The 18,172-nt window shown below is 38.9% G+C and overlaps 1 protein-coding gene across 2 annotated transcripts in view; it reads right to left on the minus strand.

The window, feature by feature from the left end:
• Positions 1-16,934, minus strand: part of LOC145998884 (zeta-crystallin-like) — a 48,797-nt gene extending 31,863 nt beyond the window's left edge. The window contains exons 1-2 of one of the 2 annotated variants that reach the window (XM_083135588.1): positions 16,904-16,934; positions 8,961-9,085 (exon numbers count right to left, since the gene is read on the minus strand). In XM_083135588.1, the coding sequence (XP_082991714.1) occupies positions 8,961-9,047 (87 nt within the window). In that variant the 5' untranslated portion in view covers positions 9,048-9,085; positions 16,904-16,934. The other variant, XM_083135587.1, reaches the window with a different exon arrangement.
• Positions 16,935-18,172: the final 1,238 nt, after the last annotated feature.

Below are 18,172 nucleotides of genomic sequence, written 5' to 3' on the forward strand. Positions count from 1 at the left end.
TCATGTATCAAGGGGGCTTTTTTAAGTAGTAATAGTAGAAACGTAATTATACTGCATGTTGCAACTGAAACCCTAGCCTCGAAGACCGAAGTCGTTGGGTGGTCCACTCATACACTCGGTACCAAACATTTCAAGTTCGAGTAGACACCTGGGCATGGCTGGTTTTTTTTGTAAGCATCCCTTCATAGATTTAATATGATCATCATTCATCTTCATCGTCGCGATTATCTACAAGTGGCAGAAAAGAGATATAAAACAAGAATAATGTATAACAAACAAAAGAGGATAAAAGGATGAACTGAGTTAATGATAGGAAGTTTTATAACATTACTGTTTCTTGAAGAATCCTGTCCTTTGTTACGATTTTATTTCTCAGTCACACGTTGCTCAATGTTCACGTCGACTGTCGTCCTTACGTACTTGAAAATTACTTTCATGTCTGCCTATGCTCTTCTTTCAAACGTGGTAGGTGGGCGCTCTGTCTGTTTCTACACAAAAAAGTTTAATGAACCTCCTGTCCAAGAAGACAAGAATTACTGAAAGTAATTTTCAAAATTGTAAGCGGATGAGGGCCCTTGTAAATGATAAAATATACTGTCCTTTTATTCGATTAGTTTTGAGAATCACTTCCCATACAAGTCTTGCCTTCTTGAGAGTCCAATGGCCCTGTCTAGCCACAAACCAGTTGCACAAACGCGGTTTCGTTTGTTTCGTACAACAATTCCATCTAACGTTTCGTTTCTACGTAGTTTCTACTTGCTAAAAGTGCCTTTCATATCGCCCCAGGGCGTTCTCTACTCGGCTGCTTCGTGACCGAAGGTCACGTGTACAAAGTTTGAGGATTCACATTTTCCGATTTTGCGTGGTGCTGCTGCTACGAGCGAACACAAGGGAAAAAACCTTGGACGAAAAGTCCCAGCGCAGCTTCCCTTCTACTCTTCGGCTCGGCCCATAAGGAAGAACGGTCAACTCTCCCCCTCCCCTCCACGCGGTAGTACAGTGCACAGGAGTCGCGGGTCTGCACAGGTTTCTTTCCTTGTGATTCAGTTCGCCTTATCAAGGTCGTGCAGCAAGCAATTATTTTTCGTCTTCCGATAGGAAAAAGCTTGCCTCTCGCTTACGTGGATGAACGGGTAGCACAGATGATTCTTTGGTTGGTCCTTTATGTTTCGTCCTTCAGCAACTTAATCAAAGCACGAATCATTCTCATCGCCAAACACACTGTATTTTTTTAATTGATGTAACACATGTAAACTGAAAAAGAGAGAGAGAGAGACAGAGAGAGAGAGAGAGAGAGAGAGAGAGAGAGAGAGAAAGAGAAAGAGAGAGAGAGAGAGAGAGAAAGAGAAAGAGAGAGAGAGAGAGAGAGAAAGATATACATAAACGTTTTCTTACAACAAACGTTTGTTTTCCTATCGTATAAAGTGAACGCACATGTTAAAATTCATCTTGCATAGATAATCAAATTAGAACAAATCCACGTAAAGTGATTCAGTATGCAGAAAATAAATATATTTGTGATAAATACATAGTTAATCAGTAAATTCCAATAACCAGGACTTCTGTCACGCCGAATCTTGTTTACGGATGTTTTCAAACGTTTTGTTTTACAATTTCATTTTTTCACTGACATCCAAAACGAAAATACGTATTATAATTTAATGACTTTCAAAATGTCAAAATACTGTAATGTTACTATGCTGCCGATCACAATTATGAGGCTTCTTCGAACCAGGGTTTCGGAGCGGAGCGGATCAACGCTCCAGCTGTTGCCCACGCTCAGGAGCGAGGAGCGAGATTCTAAGAAATGGTTCGCTCCGCTCCGGAGCGGAGCGATGTCTTAGCCCGCTCCGCTCCGGAGCGGAGCAGCGAGAATCGAAAAATTTCTCGCTCCGCTCCGGAGCGAGGAGCGAAGTTTTAGAAAATAGTTCACTCCGCTCCGGAGCGGAGCGCTACCTTGACACGCTCCGCTCCGGATCGGAGCAGAGGAAGTTGGAAAATTTCTCGCTCCGCTCCGGAGCGAGGAGCGAAATTTTATAGAATGGTTCACTCCGCTCCGGAGCGGAGCGATACCGTGTGACGCTCCGCTCCGGAGCGAGATTATAAGAACTTGCCCACTCCGCTCCGGAGCGCTCCGAGGTTGGATAATACGAGTGTATACAGAAAACTAACGATCAAGGGTTCCGAGTACATTAGTAATTTTGTTTGTGAAATTTGTACGGAATTTGAACATCGCCTGTTATTGTTGTTATAAAACTGATTATTACTAAAGCTAACGCCACGGAAACAGTCCAGTCAAGATCACGTCACTCACCTACAGTGTTGCCAATAAGCAAGGAATAATCCTTACACAATACACCAGGGAAGGCACAATCAACCGCATACGTACAACGCGCAATGTGTCAACTGTGAAGCGTAGAAGAAGTGTGGAAAACCTGGAGAACCAGGGGTGTGTAGGAGGCAAGGGGAAGCTTTGATCTTCACTGGACTGTTTTCGTGAAGAGAGCGATATTATTATTATTATTATTATTACTATTTTCATTATCACTTTTACTACTCTACTACTACTTCTGGGGACAATATATTTCAATAGCAGGTGTGCCACCTGTGGTTTTATAAGTTGAGAGAATGGAACTCTCATTTCCTGCCACCAGGGATCGCGACTAAAACTCATTTCCGTTCGACTTCTGGTTCGGGCTAAGCACTTCGGCATATCGGTCCGACGTTACAGTCCACACCGTGGGAGAAATGAGTTATTCCGGAATATTGGTTCGAGTAACATTGGTCAAACTACTGCAGAGAATCCATTTGACCTTTCGAACGCCAGGAGCACGCAGAGGAAAGACAAAACAACGTGTACAGAGGAAGATGACAGGCAGACAGGTGTTCATGCAAAACAAAACACTCGCTGGTGCATGATTGCCATATCTAACTTTCTTTGCGCTGGTTATGATGATACTTTGAATGTAGCGAAAGATAAAAGTTTAAAGTAATTGGGAATTCAGGTTGCTAATTTTCACTGTATGTTTGTTCCGGCATAACTCTCGAACGCCTGGAACGATTTCAACCAAACTTGGAACACGTATCACTTGCAATCTCGAAAGAAATACTGTGTAAGACATCTCTGGCACCCCTAGGGGTGAGGGTGGGAAGGGTTGACATGTAAAACGACCGATATTAGTGTGGAATCAATAGTTTTCGGGGTCGCTAAGATTAATAATGACACTCTCAATGCCGTTCAATTCCAAGACACTCCTGGCACCCCTGGGGTGGGAAGGGGGTGACATGTAAAACGAGCCCGACCCTGTGGCCGAGTGGTTAGCACATCGCTCTATGACGCCAGGGGTTCCGGGTTCGAATACCGGCTGGGCATGGATGTTTGTGAGTGGCCATTCATCAAGTTCATCATATCATCACTCATTCTCATCTTCGCAAATTAGCCAAAAGTGGCACAAGAAGCGAAGTAAAATAAAGCAAATCAATCAATTAATTAGTTAGTTCTACTATAGACCTTGAATGATTACCAAGGTTTCAGATGCATGGAACTAACGATTAAAGATTTTATTTGTCGTTGTTGTACATTGTTTGCAATAATTGTAGACAGCTTATAATTCCACTAACCGAGACTGTTTCGGAAGGATCCCTCCATCCGTGTTAAAAAATATTTTAAATGCCCATAAATCAAAGTTCACAGGCACACATACTATGCACATACTTTTAGAAGAGAACACATATTTTAAAACGTCTCTTTAAGAAAGTAACAATACGCGTAAGCCAGAGTCGGTGTAGCACACTTTTAATACGATTGGCAACGCTGCATCTCCCTCGAAAAGGCAACGATCTGTCTGCCAAGTACGTACAACAGCAGAAGTCATGACGCAATGCACCTGCCAAGGAGCGAGCAAGACACTACGCGCCAGTTTCCTCCACCTTTCCTCTTGAAAGGGGAACAACAAGGCCAATCCGCTAGCCGGTAGCACTGACGTCAGTCACCTACACAAGAAGCGCAGAACACGAAAACAAACAGGGCTGTCGTGTGGGGGAGGTAGCATAAGCAAACGTACAATCCCGCAACACTGATTGCTTGAACGGGTTCATATCCAAATTAAGATAAGGATGAGATATGATGAAATTGAAGAAGGGTCAATCACAAAGAACTCCAATTCCCAGACTGGAGTCGTGAAGCGTTGAGATAACCATTGATGTGGGGGTAGGGCCCAACACATTCCCAATCTCGCTCGGCCATTTGGAGGTGATGTGATCAGCACCTCCCCCCCCCCCCGAGGGTTTCCCCTAGTTATCCATTTATTTGAGTATGGGTTAGCCCAGGAGCCGCTATATGCTGGGACAAGGCCGGAATAATTTCGAAGTTAGATCATCCACCGCGGGATTCAAACCCTGGTCTCCAGCGTTGCAGTCAGACGCCCTACCGACTAGACCAGCAGTTGCGGTTACACCATTCATATATAAAAATAACTATCTCACCGGATATGAGCTTGCACTTCAAATGCTCCGATTGCGGATCAGAGCACTATTGTATCTCGCCCCGTTCCGGATCGGATCGTGCATGTAAAAATAAGTAACCACTCCGCTCCGGAGCGGAGTGCTGTAGTACCATGCTCCGCTCCGGAGCGGAGTGGTATCGCACCACGCTCGGCTCCGGATCGGAGCGTGGAAGCAGAAACATCCAACCACTCCGCTCCGGAGCGGAGTGCTGTCGTCCTACGCTCCGCTCCGGATCGGAGCGTGCACGTAAAAATTACTAACCACTCCGCTCCGGATCGGAGCGTGCAAGCAAAAATATCCAACCACTCCGCTCCGGAGCGGAGTGCTGTCGTCCCACGCTCCGCTCCGGAGCGAGGAGCGGAGTAGAACTGACGCTTCGAAATTGCTCCGGAGCGCTCCTTTAGTGCGCTCCGCACTCCGCTCCGCACTCCGCTCCGCACTCCGCTCCGAAACCCTGCTTGGAACACGCCTTCGATAACGGTATTTGCTATTCGTAACGGATATGTGTATCACTTTTTCGAAACAGACTTTTGTGGAGGGAAAGAACTGTAACGTTACAAAAATAACGAGCATAATTATACGAGAGACCTATGTTATTCTCTCCGGAACACGGCATCGGACACGGTATTGCACATCGGAACGTCTGTATGATACCAGCTATCAATAACGTTGTTGCTTTGAAGCAAGGAGTGTAACGTTTTTACAGTCGTGGCCTCAATTAAGTTACTGGTTAATTGTAACGTTACTATCACTTTCCATACACACTAAAGTTACTAGTCAATACGTGACAAACTTGTTTCTTACCCTGTAACGTTACTGGTTGCCGGCAATGGATGTAACGTTAAAGCGTCACCGAACGACCTACTGCTTTACAGATCAGTTATGGTTCGGTACCGTTATGCACACCTGTAACGTAATGTTCATATACCTGAGGTAACGTTTCTGTTCACGAAAAAAGTTATTCTGTTTCTGGTTGTAACGTAACGGAAACCGTAATTGAAAATACCGTTCCATTTCGTTACGTTACGACTCCCTGGTACGATATTCACGCACGGTCTCCCTTTTCTCTCTCATACCTTGGCTGGGCCATCAGAGGCAATTGTGGAGCACTCAAGCACTATTTAACGCTCTATCATCTGGCTTCAAATAAGCGTTCACCACTTGATCCCCACCCAAGTGTCAAAGTGACCAGTGAGTGCATCAATACATAGTGGAAAACATTTAAAGATTCGAACCCAGGATCTCTAGTTTCAGAGCAGACAGTAGTAACCCCCGAATCATAGAGGTTTACAAAACAACAGTATTTTTCTATGTATTCTTACTAAAAAATGGGGTGACTAGTTTCCATTAGGCACACACTTTCAGTGATTATTTCTCTCTCTTTAGGTCATCCCGATTAGCATTTGTACACACAAAGATAACTTAAAATAAGCACCTCCTATCCTTAATCTACAAATAAAAAATAGTGAAAGGGTAGCGTTTCCACCTAAGAACTTTGAAAGAGCCTTAATGCAGTATTTGACATTATCTGCGATTGTTTTTAAGAGTAAAGGACAATTCACACCAAAGATACATGCAACACGTGGCAAGCGACACTTGCTTTTTGATCAGTTCGCATGATGATACTGATATAATTGCATTAATCAGTTTTTAGTCACCCGAAAAAAACATATCAAGAGACATCGTTATATGTAAATCGAGTTTTAAAATTTGTGCAAGTTATTGAAACTCCGGAGATGCTTGTTGTGCATGAGAAACGGAGAAATAATAAGCACTGACCTCAAACTATGTACGCTATACTTTCCAGCCTGGATAAGGCGAAGATCTAAACACTAGAGAAAAAATTCAACCTTCGTGAAACCACGTCCCGGTATTTTATTTAAGTCAATGCCCTTAGTCTAAGAATTTTCCTCATAAATACCTTTCCAGTATTCAAGATTTTATGCATGAATTAACATGTACCCCTGAAATTAAATATTGATAAATAAATCCTGGCATGATCAAAAAAGAGTAATAATACGTAGTTATATTACGTGCAGGATTGCTCACAAATATAAAAATATGAATGATGAAGTGGTAACGTTGTCTCCTTGTAATTAAGTGATTCCAGTTTCGATACCCAATGGAGGCATATAGTGGCGCGGGTTCCACTTTAAACTGTAAATCCAGTCCTGATTAGCGTATTTCTGCATAAAACTGACTTAAAAAACGAAAACTCGCAACTCAAATATGATATTTGGATTGTGTTACTTGTCAACCAATTTCATCAGAACATTTCGCAGCTCAGTCTATTTGATACGAGGGGCCAGCGGTTGAGAAACAATGCCCTAGATTACTTTACCATTTTGACTGATCTATTTTGGAGTAAAGTGTCTCCATGTGCCGGCTTTTAAAAATAAAAGCAGTCACACCCTAAATGGCCAAAAGACGTCCTCTTTACACGATGTTGAAGGCAAATTACAGCCGATAACTGCATCAAAAACTTGATAAAGTGAAAAGAATGTTGTGTTTAAATCTTAAAACATTGTACATATCGATACTTTATTATATTAACAAATTAGAGGTTCAAACATGTTGTAAAGCCTCCTATTCGGATCTCTGAAAATAGCTCGTTGAGGTGACGTATTCAATGCACATTCAAGAACAACTAAGGCGAGACGATGCATGGTATTGAGAAAACGGTACAGTCCGAGATGTACATAAGCGACATGTGACACATGCAACTTGCTGTGCTTCTTCGGTTCGAAAGGTTCAATTGATTACTGTGTGTCTTGCAGCGTGTCACATGTTTCTTCGGTGTGAATTCTCCTTTAGGCAATCCTCACTGGCCGTACCAAATGCCATACATGTTGCATATCCCAGACAAAATGCCACCGCATGCCACCATTTACCTTTCCTCAAATTTATCTCACCATCATCACCAGGGCTCGAAAAATTGCGGTCGCCAGATTGCCATGGCGACTAAAAATTTCAACCTGGCGGCTGTGATTTTTTGCTGTAATACTGTCCTTTTTTTGTTTGCATGTACAAAATTTTAAAGATTTTAAGTTCAAATTTGCAGTACAGCAAATGATTCTTTTATCAATGTTGTGAACATCCCATAGAATCAGTAACAATTTCTTACTCTTTGTCCCCACCCCCAATTTTCTGCTTTCTCACATAATTTAGTGATGTTTTGAATACAGCAATGCTCAGCTTCTTATAGATTGATTGATTTCCTTTACTTTACTTTGCTTTTTGTTTCACTTTTGGATAATTTGCAAAGATTGGGATGAGTGATGATTTCACCATGAAATTAATGAATGAAGACACAAACACCCATGCCCATGCTGGGATTTGAACCTGGGACCCCTGGGTCATAGCGCGATGTGATAACAACTTTGCCACGGGGGTCGGCTCATCTTCTTACAGTATGCACAATTACTAGTAGGGGGTTTCCTGGCGCCTAACTCTGAGGACGATTTTTCGAGCACTGATCATCACTCATCCTCCATGTCACAATTAGCCAAAAGTGTCAGAAAAGTGATAAAAATAATAAAAATACCACACCATAAAATTCAATTGCCAATTTTCATCGTGTGCAACAAAACGAAGTTTTTGAACGTGCGAATGTACAGTTAAATACATATGGTGTTAAGTAGGGATGTGCCGAAGCCGATTACAGATGTATGAAAATCGGCCGAAATTGACACATCGGCATCGGTATTGGAATAGGCAAAAATCCGATATTTAAACCGGTACAGATTATACTAGAGTTTTTACCTTCTAATAAGTTTTATATTCTAGTTTTGTAAGATTTATTGAAAATTTGGTTATGATTCGTCATTATTGTAGAGTTTTTGTAATAAAAGTATTGCAAACTCATTCAGAGGATCGGAAATAAAATAGTACATTGCTAAACCAGGATCTGCTGTTGTATTGGAAATTCAAAAATGAATATTCAAACCTGAAGCAAGTCCTGAGAAAATACTTGGGCATACCTGCTGCATCAGTATTCAGCGATTGAGTGTTCAGTGTTGCTGAACAGATTTGAGATAAGAGAAGAAGTAAGTTACTTCCTGAAGTGCTTCCAAATCTCGTGTTTCTGAAGTTGAATCTGGCAGAACAGGAATTCATTTTGCATTTCAAAGAACTGCTTGTGTACTAATGTTTAATCTCTTGAGAATCCATGTTCTTCTTAAAGGTTCACATAACATTTTGTAGATGCAAATGTACATTCGCATCTCTTGAGAATATATATGTATATACATATGATATGCAATAGAAATGTACATAGCAAATTTATTTTTGTCATGCTGAAAATAACATCCCATTTCTGTTTAATAATCTTACGTATCGGAATCGGTTAAATATCGGCATCGGTATCGGTTCCAAAAATTATCGGTGAGTACATCGGCATCGGTAAATTTTCAGCTTCGTCACATCCCTAGTGTTAAGTTAATAAAAATATATACCTCGTTTGCTCCAGGAGTTGGAATCGGAATGTTTTCCACCTGAAGTACTTGTGGTGCACCAAACTTCTGAATCCGTACTGCTCTCATTACTATCTTTGCCAATGAACATGAAGTAGTCTTGAAACCTAGCACAGAGGAAAGAAAATATTAATGGAAGAACACACAGATAACAACATAAAAATGGGTTTTCGCTCATGAAAAAACAAATTCCTTACTCTTCACACAAGACTACTTGGACAAAAAGTATACGTAATTTTCAAACAATAAATACACAGGATTTGAAATGTAAGCAGTTCAAAATTACATTTAAAAAAATATATAAATATGATTTTATGTGGGTTATATTTCAAGATCTTCAAAAGAAGGGGCTATGCATTAGGCAAAGCAGAACAAATACACAAAATGAATAAAAGGAAATATTAAACAACTATTGTTGTTAAAAAAATAAACATAACCCTTTTACATCTACGCAAACAAACTTAAAATATATTTTGAGTGTCTTCACAATTATAGGATCTCGTACTATTTTTTTTAATTACAATGATTCTCAGAAACCAAATTATAAGCTCGAAACATTGCCACAATTATTTCCATGGGAGGGGGCACCTTATCCCACCTAACCCAATCCTTTAGACTGATGAGCCTTTCATAGCATAGTCATCAAGGGGACCCGGGTTCAATACCAGGTTGAGGCACATAGTGGTTCAGATCCAACTTCAAACTGTAGATCCAGTCCCAATTAGCCTTACTGTGCATAAAGTGGACTTAAAACACCAAATCAATCAACCATTAGACTGAACTTCAACCAGGATTGCTGACTTTTTTTTATTACCAAACCCACGTTTTTAATTATGTTTATCACATTTTCAATATAAATGTTTTTATGCATTAATTCCATAATATTTATATAAAACACATACAAATGATAAACAATACTTAAGAAGTTGATGTATCTTTCACATTGTTCACTCATCTTGATATTGTATTGAAATTGTATATGCTGAATATACTGGTACTGTATCACAAAATAGCCATGTATAACGTATCAGTAATTCTTGCTCTCATTCTGGCGCACTTAGGTATACTATGAATATTGCATAATTTTGTTTGAAAAAAGAAAAGATAATAGTTTCTTGAACGACTGTAATTATTCCACATATGTTTTACATTGCTAAATATTGTTTACATGTATGTAGGCCCTTACTTAGCTAATACAGTTTTAACTCGTTTTTCTAATATATTTCTTCATTTTATTAAAAATATTTAGAAGAATTGCAAACATGTGGAAGATCTTTTGAAATATTTACAATTAAATAAAAACTTTTTCCAAAAAGATTTAATGCATTAAAACTTACTATGAAGTATGTAATGTCTATGATATTTAAACATATTCAAACACTTTTCAAGCAATCTGTCATACACTGCCATAGTTTAAAACACAGTTCAATGAACAGGCATTAGTAAAAGGTAACAACTTTAGAAAATAAAGTTTAATATGTGAAATCCGAATCTAACTTTTCATTTATAAGTAAATGTGTTTGTATTGCTGTTACAAAACAAACTTGATTGTATGACATTGACATATATTTCATACACCCATATTTAGAAACTTCACAGTTTGAAGCAAAAGAACTTTTACAAGTTCCGACCTGCAAATTAATTAGCGGTGCAAATTAATTAGCGGAATACAAGTGGACCTTAACATGTATCCATATATTATTTTGTGCTCTACAAACCCGTATTCCTAAAATAAGGTGCTGAGAAGATTTTTATGTAAATATACTTAAAAGCTACGTTTTTTTTAGGTTACTAATATTTTTCCCTAGTCATGTAAACCTACAACAATGACTTGGGTGATTGTGCTAATCAGACGTCACCCCGTAACTGTTAGACATGCAAGAGTGAGCTGGAAGTCAGTAGGTAGGTCCTGGCCTTCATGGGTTATTATTATTATATAATGTATCTTTCAGTGAGCATTACACTATTGAATTAATTAAATGTTTTTGATAACATTTTAAACATATAATCCATTAAATTCTTATATTGAGCTCAAATCCAAAATATTAACTAATGTAACCATTACCTAACAGTCTAACAATGATGGACTTCTACACGATCTGACTAAGGCCATCTGATGAACACTGGATGGTCTTCAGTCATTTCCTTTCACAGGAAGTTGAGGTTCATGCATGAACACACATTTCGCTACCTTTGTCTATCCCTAAACGCTTACACAATTTTGAGTGAATAATGCCAAAAGGTGAGGAAACTCTCTACAGCAGTACATGCGAAACTAAAATGCAAATTTACAGATGAACTACAATAACATTTGTTTTCGAAAATATGTTCTTGGTTTTTTTTCTTAGCTCACAAAATAAAATATGGTAACCCTGTACATTGACTAAGATAATTTTTGTGTCAAAACTTCTGATACAGTTTAGCTTACTTCGTATGACTGAATCTAAAGAGTTAAATGATTATTGTTATTATTTTTTGTTCCAACCAGGGTGGATTAATTTAAATAACTCTAAATAAATAATTTATAAAATAATGTACATAAGGATTTTGTAGATATGAAACACTTTTGATGAAAGTACACTAATCTCGTAATCATAGATAGCAAACATTTTGTGTGGAAAAATATACAAGATACTAATCATGTTAAACCATAAATAGTGTCAATATCAGCAAACTGTAAATAAACATGGCAGCTGACATTTTTCAAACTATCATTAAAATATCTCCAAAATTCAGCTACAAAAAAATATTTAAGTTACAATTACAGAGTACATCCAGAACGTTTTATTTTCACTGGAAGAAAGTTACTGAAATTTTAATTACTTTCATTAACACACTCAACAACTATTTCCATAGCAGTTACAGTATCAAAAAAAAGGTAAAGTGTTCCCCTGTGCATAGCACCACACCATGAAGGCAGTTACAGTATCAGAAACAGAAAAATCTATGTTTATGTATATTTTTTTATTTGCTTTAATCAAACTGTTCAAATATTTTACAGGGCCGTTTAATAGAAAAAGACTTTCTATAAAAACATATCGTCCATTGAGAATGCAAATGTTCTATGTCCAAATTCTAAACAAATGGAGATATTTTTGGCTGTAGTCTATTTAGGATGCAATTGTTTCATTTCTGCTTTCGTCTGATGCCTACATACAACCAATATTGATATATTGAGAGTATTTTCAGCCAATGTATAGAATTTACTTCTTACTTTTGTGGTTAACAGACAAAAATTTAGAATAATAGTGGAATCAAAGTAGTTGATTGATTTCCTAAAATATGAATTATTTCTTTTACTTTGCTACCGAATGACAAATTATTTCATTTGCAGAATGCTGTTTTACATCTGGTAGCTAGAACATTAGCACTCTCAAATCAAAACCAGTGTTGCATGCAATTGTTCCATCTGAAATTTCTATAATTAATTACAGCATAAATACCTAACCAAACAACGTCTCTAACTCGTTTTTTCCCCTAATTGTTACTATTCGTACTTGCCTATTCTGCATTCCGAAACATTGTTGAAGATGGGATTTTGCTTTCTAAATTAAAACATTATCTATTTTCGACATATCGAGCAATTATTGTTCGTTGTTTTTACGTTTCCGTAAGACGCAATATGGCGGCCACAGGTTGACTAGCATTGTCGATCACCTGTAGCATGCAGTGTTTCCAACCTTTTTCACCAAAAAACACCTAGTACCATGAACCATGCATGGCAAGGTTAGGTTAGGTTAGCTTACGTAAGGCAAACATAGTTAAAATTGTTATTGAACATCAGGAAAATTCTAGACATTTAGTTACAAAACCACGTGCTTGTAAACACTAACTGGGGGTTACGTCATGAAACTCACGGAACATCTGATACATGTAGTCGAAGGTAATGGAGGCAAGACCTTTTGTGCATCGGAGAGACGTTAACGTTGAAAAATACATGATTTACCGGCTGGATAAATTGAACCAAGGGAGGAAACTGTAAATGTCTGTTATATCGCACACACATTAAAATCGGATATTTTGTGTTTTGGATGGTTCGTACTTAACAATTGTGTATCGCGGAACATAGTTGAAGGTGCCATTATGCTTTTTACACAAAAATAATTTTTCACATTAACTCTTGTGGTTCCTTTCTTCCGTTGCGGAACATACAAGAACACACAGCTGTGGATCATCGCACGTCGTGCTTGTGTTTTGTCGATTTGGAGTGGGTATGCAGTGTTTCAACCTCCTTAACCGAAAAATACCTACTTTTGTGTTCATTATGTCATCACAAACCATTGAATGATAGCCCCACGAACAATTTCCAGCAAGGTTAGGTTATGTAAGCATAGCTAAAAAAAAAAATTCTCATAAAAAAAAAAGGCACGTTTGGCAACACTGGCGAGACCGCGTGACTTTCGACGTTTGCGCCATCTGCAGGTACATAATGGAAACAACGGCATAATGTTTTCGCTTTGCACAAAATGCAAGTTTATTATATTCACAGAGTTTATGTTAAAAATCTGATATTTCCCGGACACCTATAACTTCTTCGTTTTGTTAATTTTTGACATTTGTACTTACCTATCTGCTTCACGGAACATTCTTTAACGTGTATTCACGTTTTTTGATCAAAGTAATTGCATTTTTTTTTTAAAAAAAGTGTTTTTGTAACTGAAGAACGTACATTTCCGCAAATGGTTTCTGGGGCTACGCATATTTTTTCGAAACCAATTTTTAACTATTGTAACCTATACGTGATCCTACCTAACCTAACTTTACCGGAAATGGTTCGTGGGGCTATGTGTAAATGGTTAAATTTTCGCTATGAAACATTCCCACTTAATACAAAACACCTTCCAGATGTTACACAATGCTACAGGAACTTATGACGGAGGGATTTTACAATACCGGGAATTTCTCCATTTTGTTTGAAATTCGGCATACTCACTAAATAAGGGCTCTTAATCACGAATCTGAAGTCAAAATTTGGCGCTCACGTGTCAAACTTACTATGCTTGCCTAACCTAACCTCACGGAAAATGGTTTTTTGGGGCTAACATGAATGGTTTTTGGGGGCTAACGTCAATGGTTTGCGAGGTATTAGTATAATTTCAAGTCCGGGCACGAAAGTAGGTATTTTCCGGTGAACGAGGTTGTAACACTGCATAAATCGACAAAACACTCTCACAACGCGCCCTGAACCAGTATGCTATCACCCGCCATAATGTGTTACCGAATCATTAAAATTTCGGTAACCATCAAACGTCTCTAATTCCCTTATTTTCGTATTTTTCACATTGATACTTACATATTCTGCATTCGTAAGGATTCTTCTATTTCGCGTTTCGTTTTTTGCAGGCAAATAATCTCAATTTTGAAAATATGGAGTATTTTTATTTTCTTCGCTTTTGCTTGCGTTACACGCGATATGGCGGAGAAATCTTGACTAGCGTAGTCCATGATCAGTGGTTATGCAGTGTTGCGACCTTCTTCATAGCAAAATATCTAGGTACTAGTATGGAGAATACGTAAGTATGAATGTGGAAAATACGAAAATAAGGGAATTAGAGACGTTTGGTGGTTACTGAAATTTTAATGATATGGATAACAACATAGGCCTTTAGCCTAAAAATAAACTTCAGTCTGCTGACGTCAGAACGCAAGGTAGCAAGAGTGTTGTGCGATAAGTGATTGAAATAAAACAAAGCAACTGATTGTGAAACAGGTACACGTCTCATACTCTCACTTAATGGCGCGTGGATAGGTTAGTAGGGCCACGCAAAGGTTTCAATAGTGAAAAAGATAGCCCCACGAACCATTGGCGCTAGTCCCACGAACCATTGGCACGTGGATAGGTTAGTAGGGCCACGCAAAGGTTTCAATAGTGAAAAAGATAGCCCCACGAACCATTGGCGCTAGCCCCACGAACCATTGGCGCGTGGATAGGTTAGTAGGGCCATGCAAAGGTTTCAATAATTAAAAATATAGCCCCACGAACCATTGGCGCGTGGATAGGTTAGTAGGGCCACGCAAAGGTTTCAATAGTTAAAAATATAGCCCCACGAACCATTGGCGCTAGCCCCACAAACCACTGGCGCGTGGATAGGTTAGTAGGGTCATGCAAAGGTTTCAATAGTGAAAAAGATAGCCCCATGAACCATTGGCGCTAGCCCCACAAACCATTGGCGCTAGCCCCACGAACCATTGGCGCGTGGATAGGTTAGTAGGGCCACGCAAAGGTTTCAATAGTTAAAAATTGGTTTCGAAAAAAATATTCGTAGCCCCACACACCATTCTCGGATAGCCCCACGAACGATTCACGGATAGCCTGACGAACCATTCACGGATAGCCCCACGAACCATTCATAAATAGCCCCACAAACCATTCACGGATAGCCCCACGAACCATTCATGGATAGCCCCACGAACCATTCATGGATAGCCCCACGAACCATTCATGGATAGCCCCACGAACCATTCACGGATAGCCCCATGAACCATTCACAGATAGCCCCACGAACCATTCACGGATAGCCCCACGAACCATACATAAATAGCCCACGAACCATTCATAAATAGCCTTAGAGATACTGGGCGAAAGGGGGGTTATAGCCCCATCAACCTCACATTGAGCACGCCACTGATCCTGTGCATGTCATGTTGTCGCAAGTTCGTAATCAGAAATGATGAACAGTAACTCACGTTTATTTACGTTCTAGAACTGTTACACAGTTACAAAACCACGTATTTGGAAACACTGACCGGTTGTTACGTCATGAAACGCTCGCAAATATTTGGTTCACGTAGTAGACGGACATCAAGGGAACAGCTTTCGTGCATTGGAGTGACATTAATGTCGAAAATTACATGATTTACCGGCAAAAAAATTTCAACGAGGTGAAAACAAACTTCCAAGACCTTCCTAAAGTATAAATAAACCCATTTCGGTAAGTACTTTCTCCTGTAAAATTGAAGAAATACGTTTTGGGGATATGAAAATTTTACCACAGAATCTGTATAACAAGTAACAGTAAATGTAAGAAAGACATTATCTTAGTTAGAAATGCATTATTTCACCTTAGGAAATGTTCCGCATTCCAAAATAGTACGTTAGCAATATAAAAAAGTGCGAAATATATTATTTATAGGTGTCACCCCCATACTATAGTACCGTAGTTTCTTCTGTAAAAATGAAGAAATGTGTCTCAGATATAACACACATTTACCGCGGAAACACTTCCACGACCTTCCTAAAGTCTACAGAAACTCGGTTCCTTTCTTCTGTAAAATTGAAGAAATACGGCGGAGATAAGAATTTTCCCAAAATCAAAATGTTTTACGAAATGAAAGAACAATAATAATAAAATAAGTGGATATGATGCAGCAGAGGCTGTGTACACGACGATTTCTGATGCTTGAAGGCCGGACATGAAACTTGAAATAAAGTGAAGACTTGGACGAGATAGAAGTAGTAATTATCTTTTGTCTCCCAAGTCTAATGTAATCACTTGTATTATTATTTAAAAATGTCAAGTGTAACAATGATCTAGATATACATGTATCTACAACATATGAAAGAAGAAGTGCAAGGCAATTGAACTCTAGTCCAACATTCATGCTACATTCCGAATACTCTCCAAATGTCCCTGTTACGATCATGATTAGACCACAGAATTTTCAAGTTTCGTGAGAAAAACAATCCCTATATATATATATACACAACATTATTGGCAAAATACAGAATCAAATTTCGAAACAGACCAACTTCCGTAGTTCAAAAAAAAAAAAAAACTTATTTTATATTATATACTTGCCTCTTCTAATTGTTAAGTTCAACAGGGTCATTGCTTAATGACTGCATATAAATGCGACACAATGTAATACGTGAATTTTAATTCAAAGTGTTATAAAGCAAACAATATTTTACACAACGCACTTACCGGTTTTTTTATCCTCTTACTCATGGATAGAACCTAACAGTGTAGCAAATCATGGAAGTTTCAACCTAAGAAGGGAAATCTTTAAAAAACCCGATGTACGGGATGGGAAACTTTCGCCATTTTCCCGACAAACCAAGAAGTAGGAAAATGTTTCGGATTTTCCGAACTCTGCCCTCACCATAGTGTTTATTGGTGTTCGATCTCGGTATCATGGAAGTTTCACATATAAATGAGTGCCAATCCTTTGTTTTTGTTAACTCTCTACTGCAGAGGTGCAGGTGGACTGGACAGCCGCCATGGACGTCCGCAGGATTTTTTCCAGGGAGGGGCAAGGAAGGTATATTTTTCCAGGGGGGGCAAACAAGTCACATTTTCCCCCAAAAGAGTGTAGTACCCTAAAAAAAACATTGCTTAAATTTGAATTTTTGGTGTTAATGCAATAATTAACACATATTGTTTTGGCTAAAATGAAATTATATGTGTGAAATACATAATTTTTGGTTGCCTTTCATTTTCATTTTCCATGCCCCCCCCCCCTTCCGGACGCCCATGACAACCGCCCACCTGAACAAATTCAATGAATATTACACTCTACGAAAATGTGAATGGGGCGATATCTATAGCAAAGAGAATTCTCTTTGGGCTATAGCTACGGAGCTGCCCCTGCTGTTGCGCCAGTTGTCTGGAAATTGCAAATTCGTAGGTGCCAAGAATAATAATAATTTTATTAATAATAATGCTAGTAATAATAATAATGTTAATAATAATGTTTTTAATTATTATTGTTAGTATTGATTTGCTATATTTTACTTCGCTTTTGTTTGTGCCACTTCGGCTAATTTGCGAAGATGGGAATGAGTGATGATATGATGAAATTGATGAATGGACACTCACGTTTGTGAGTGTCATGTGTCATGTGTTTGTATGCCCAAGACGGGATTCGAACCCGGGACCAACATTATTATTATTTGTAGTAGTAGTAGTAGTAGGGTTGGTGGCAGTACTACAGCGCAGAAGAAATAGCTTGGCAGTGACGTCATCTCCCACCTTCACCTCTCCTTCCAGAAGCGAAGGCTCATTCGCTAGAGCGGACGACAAGGTGGCGTGCAAACCAATCGAAATCATTCCGAGAGGGGTGATGCAGGCGTGCAAACCCCCACACTGCTAATTAGTCTAACAAACCGCAGCTACGAGCGAGGGATTGCAGGCTATTTTGTTTCTTTGTTAGGGAGGGTTTTTTGGTTGGTTTTGTCATTGTTGTAGAATGAG

Source organism: Lepisma saccharinum, chromosome 14 (assembly GCF_977018435.1).
Source record: "Lepisma saccharinum chromosome 14, izLepSacc3.1, whole genome shotgun sequence".
In the NCBI taxonomy this organism is placed as follows: Eukaryota; Metazoa; Arthropoda; class Insecta; order Zygentoma; family Lepismatidae; genus Lepisma; species Lepisma saccharinum.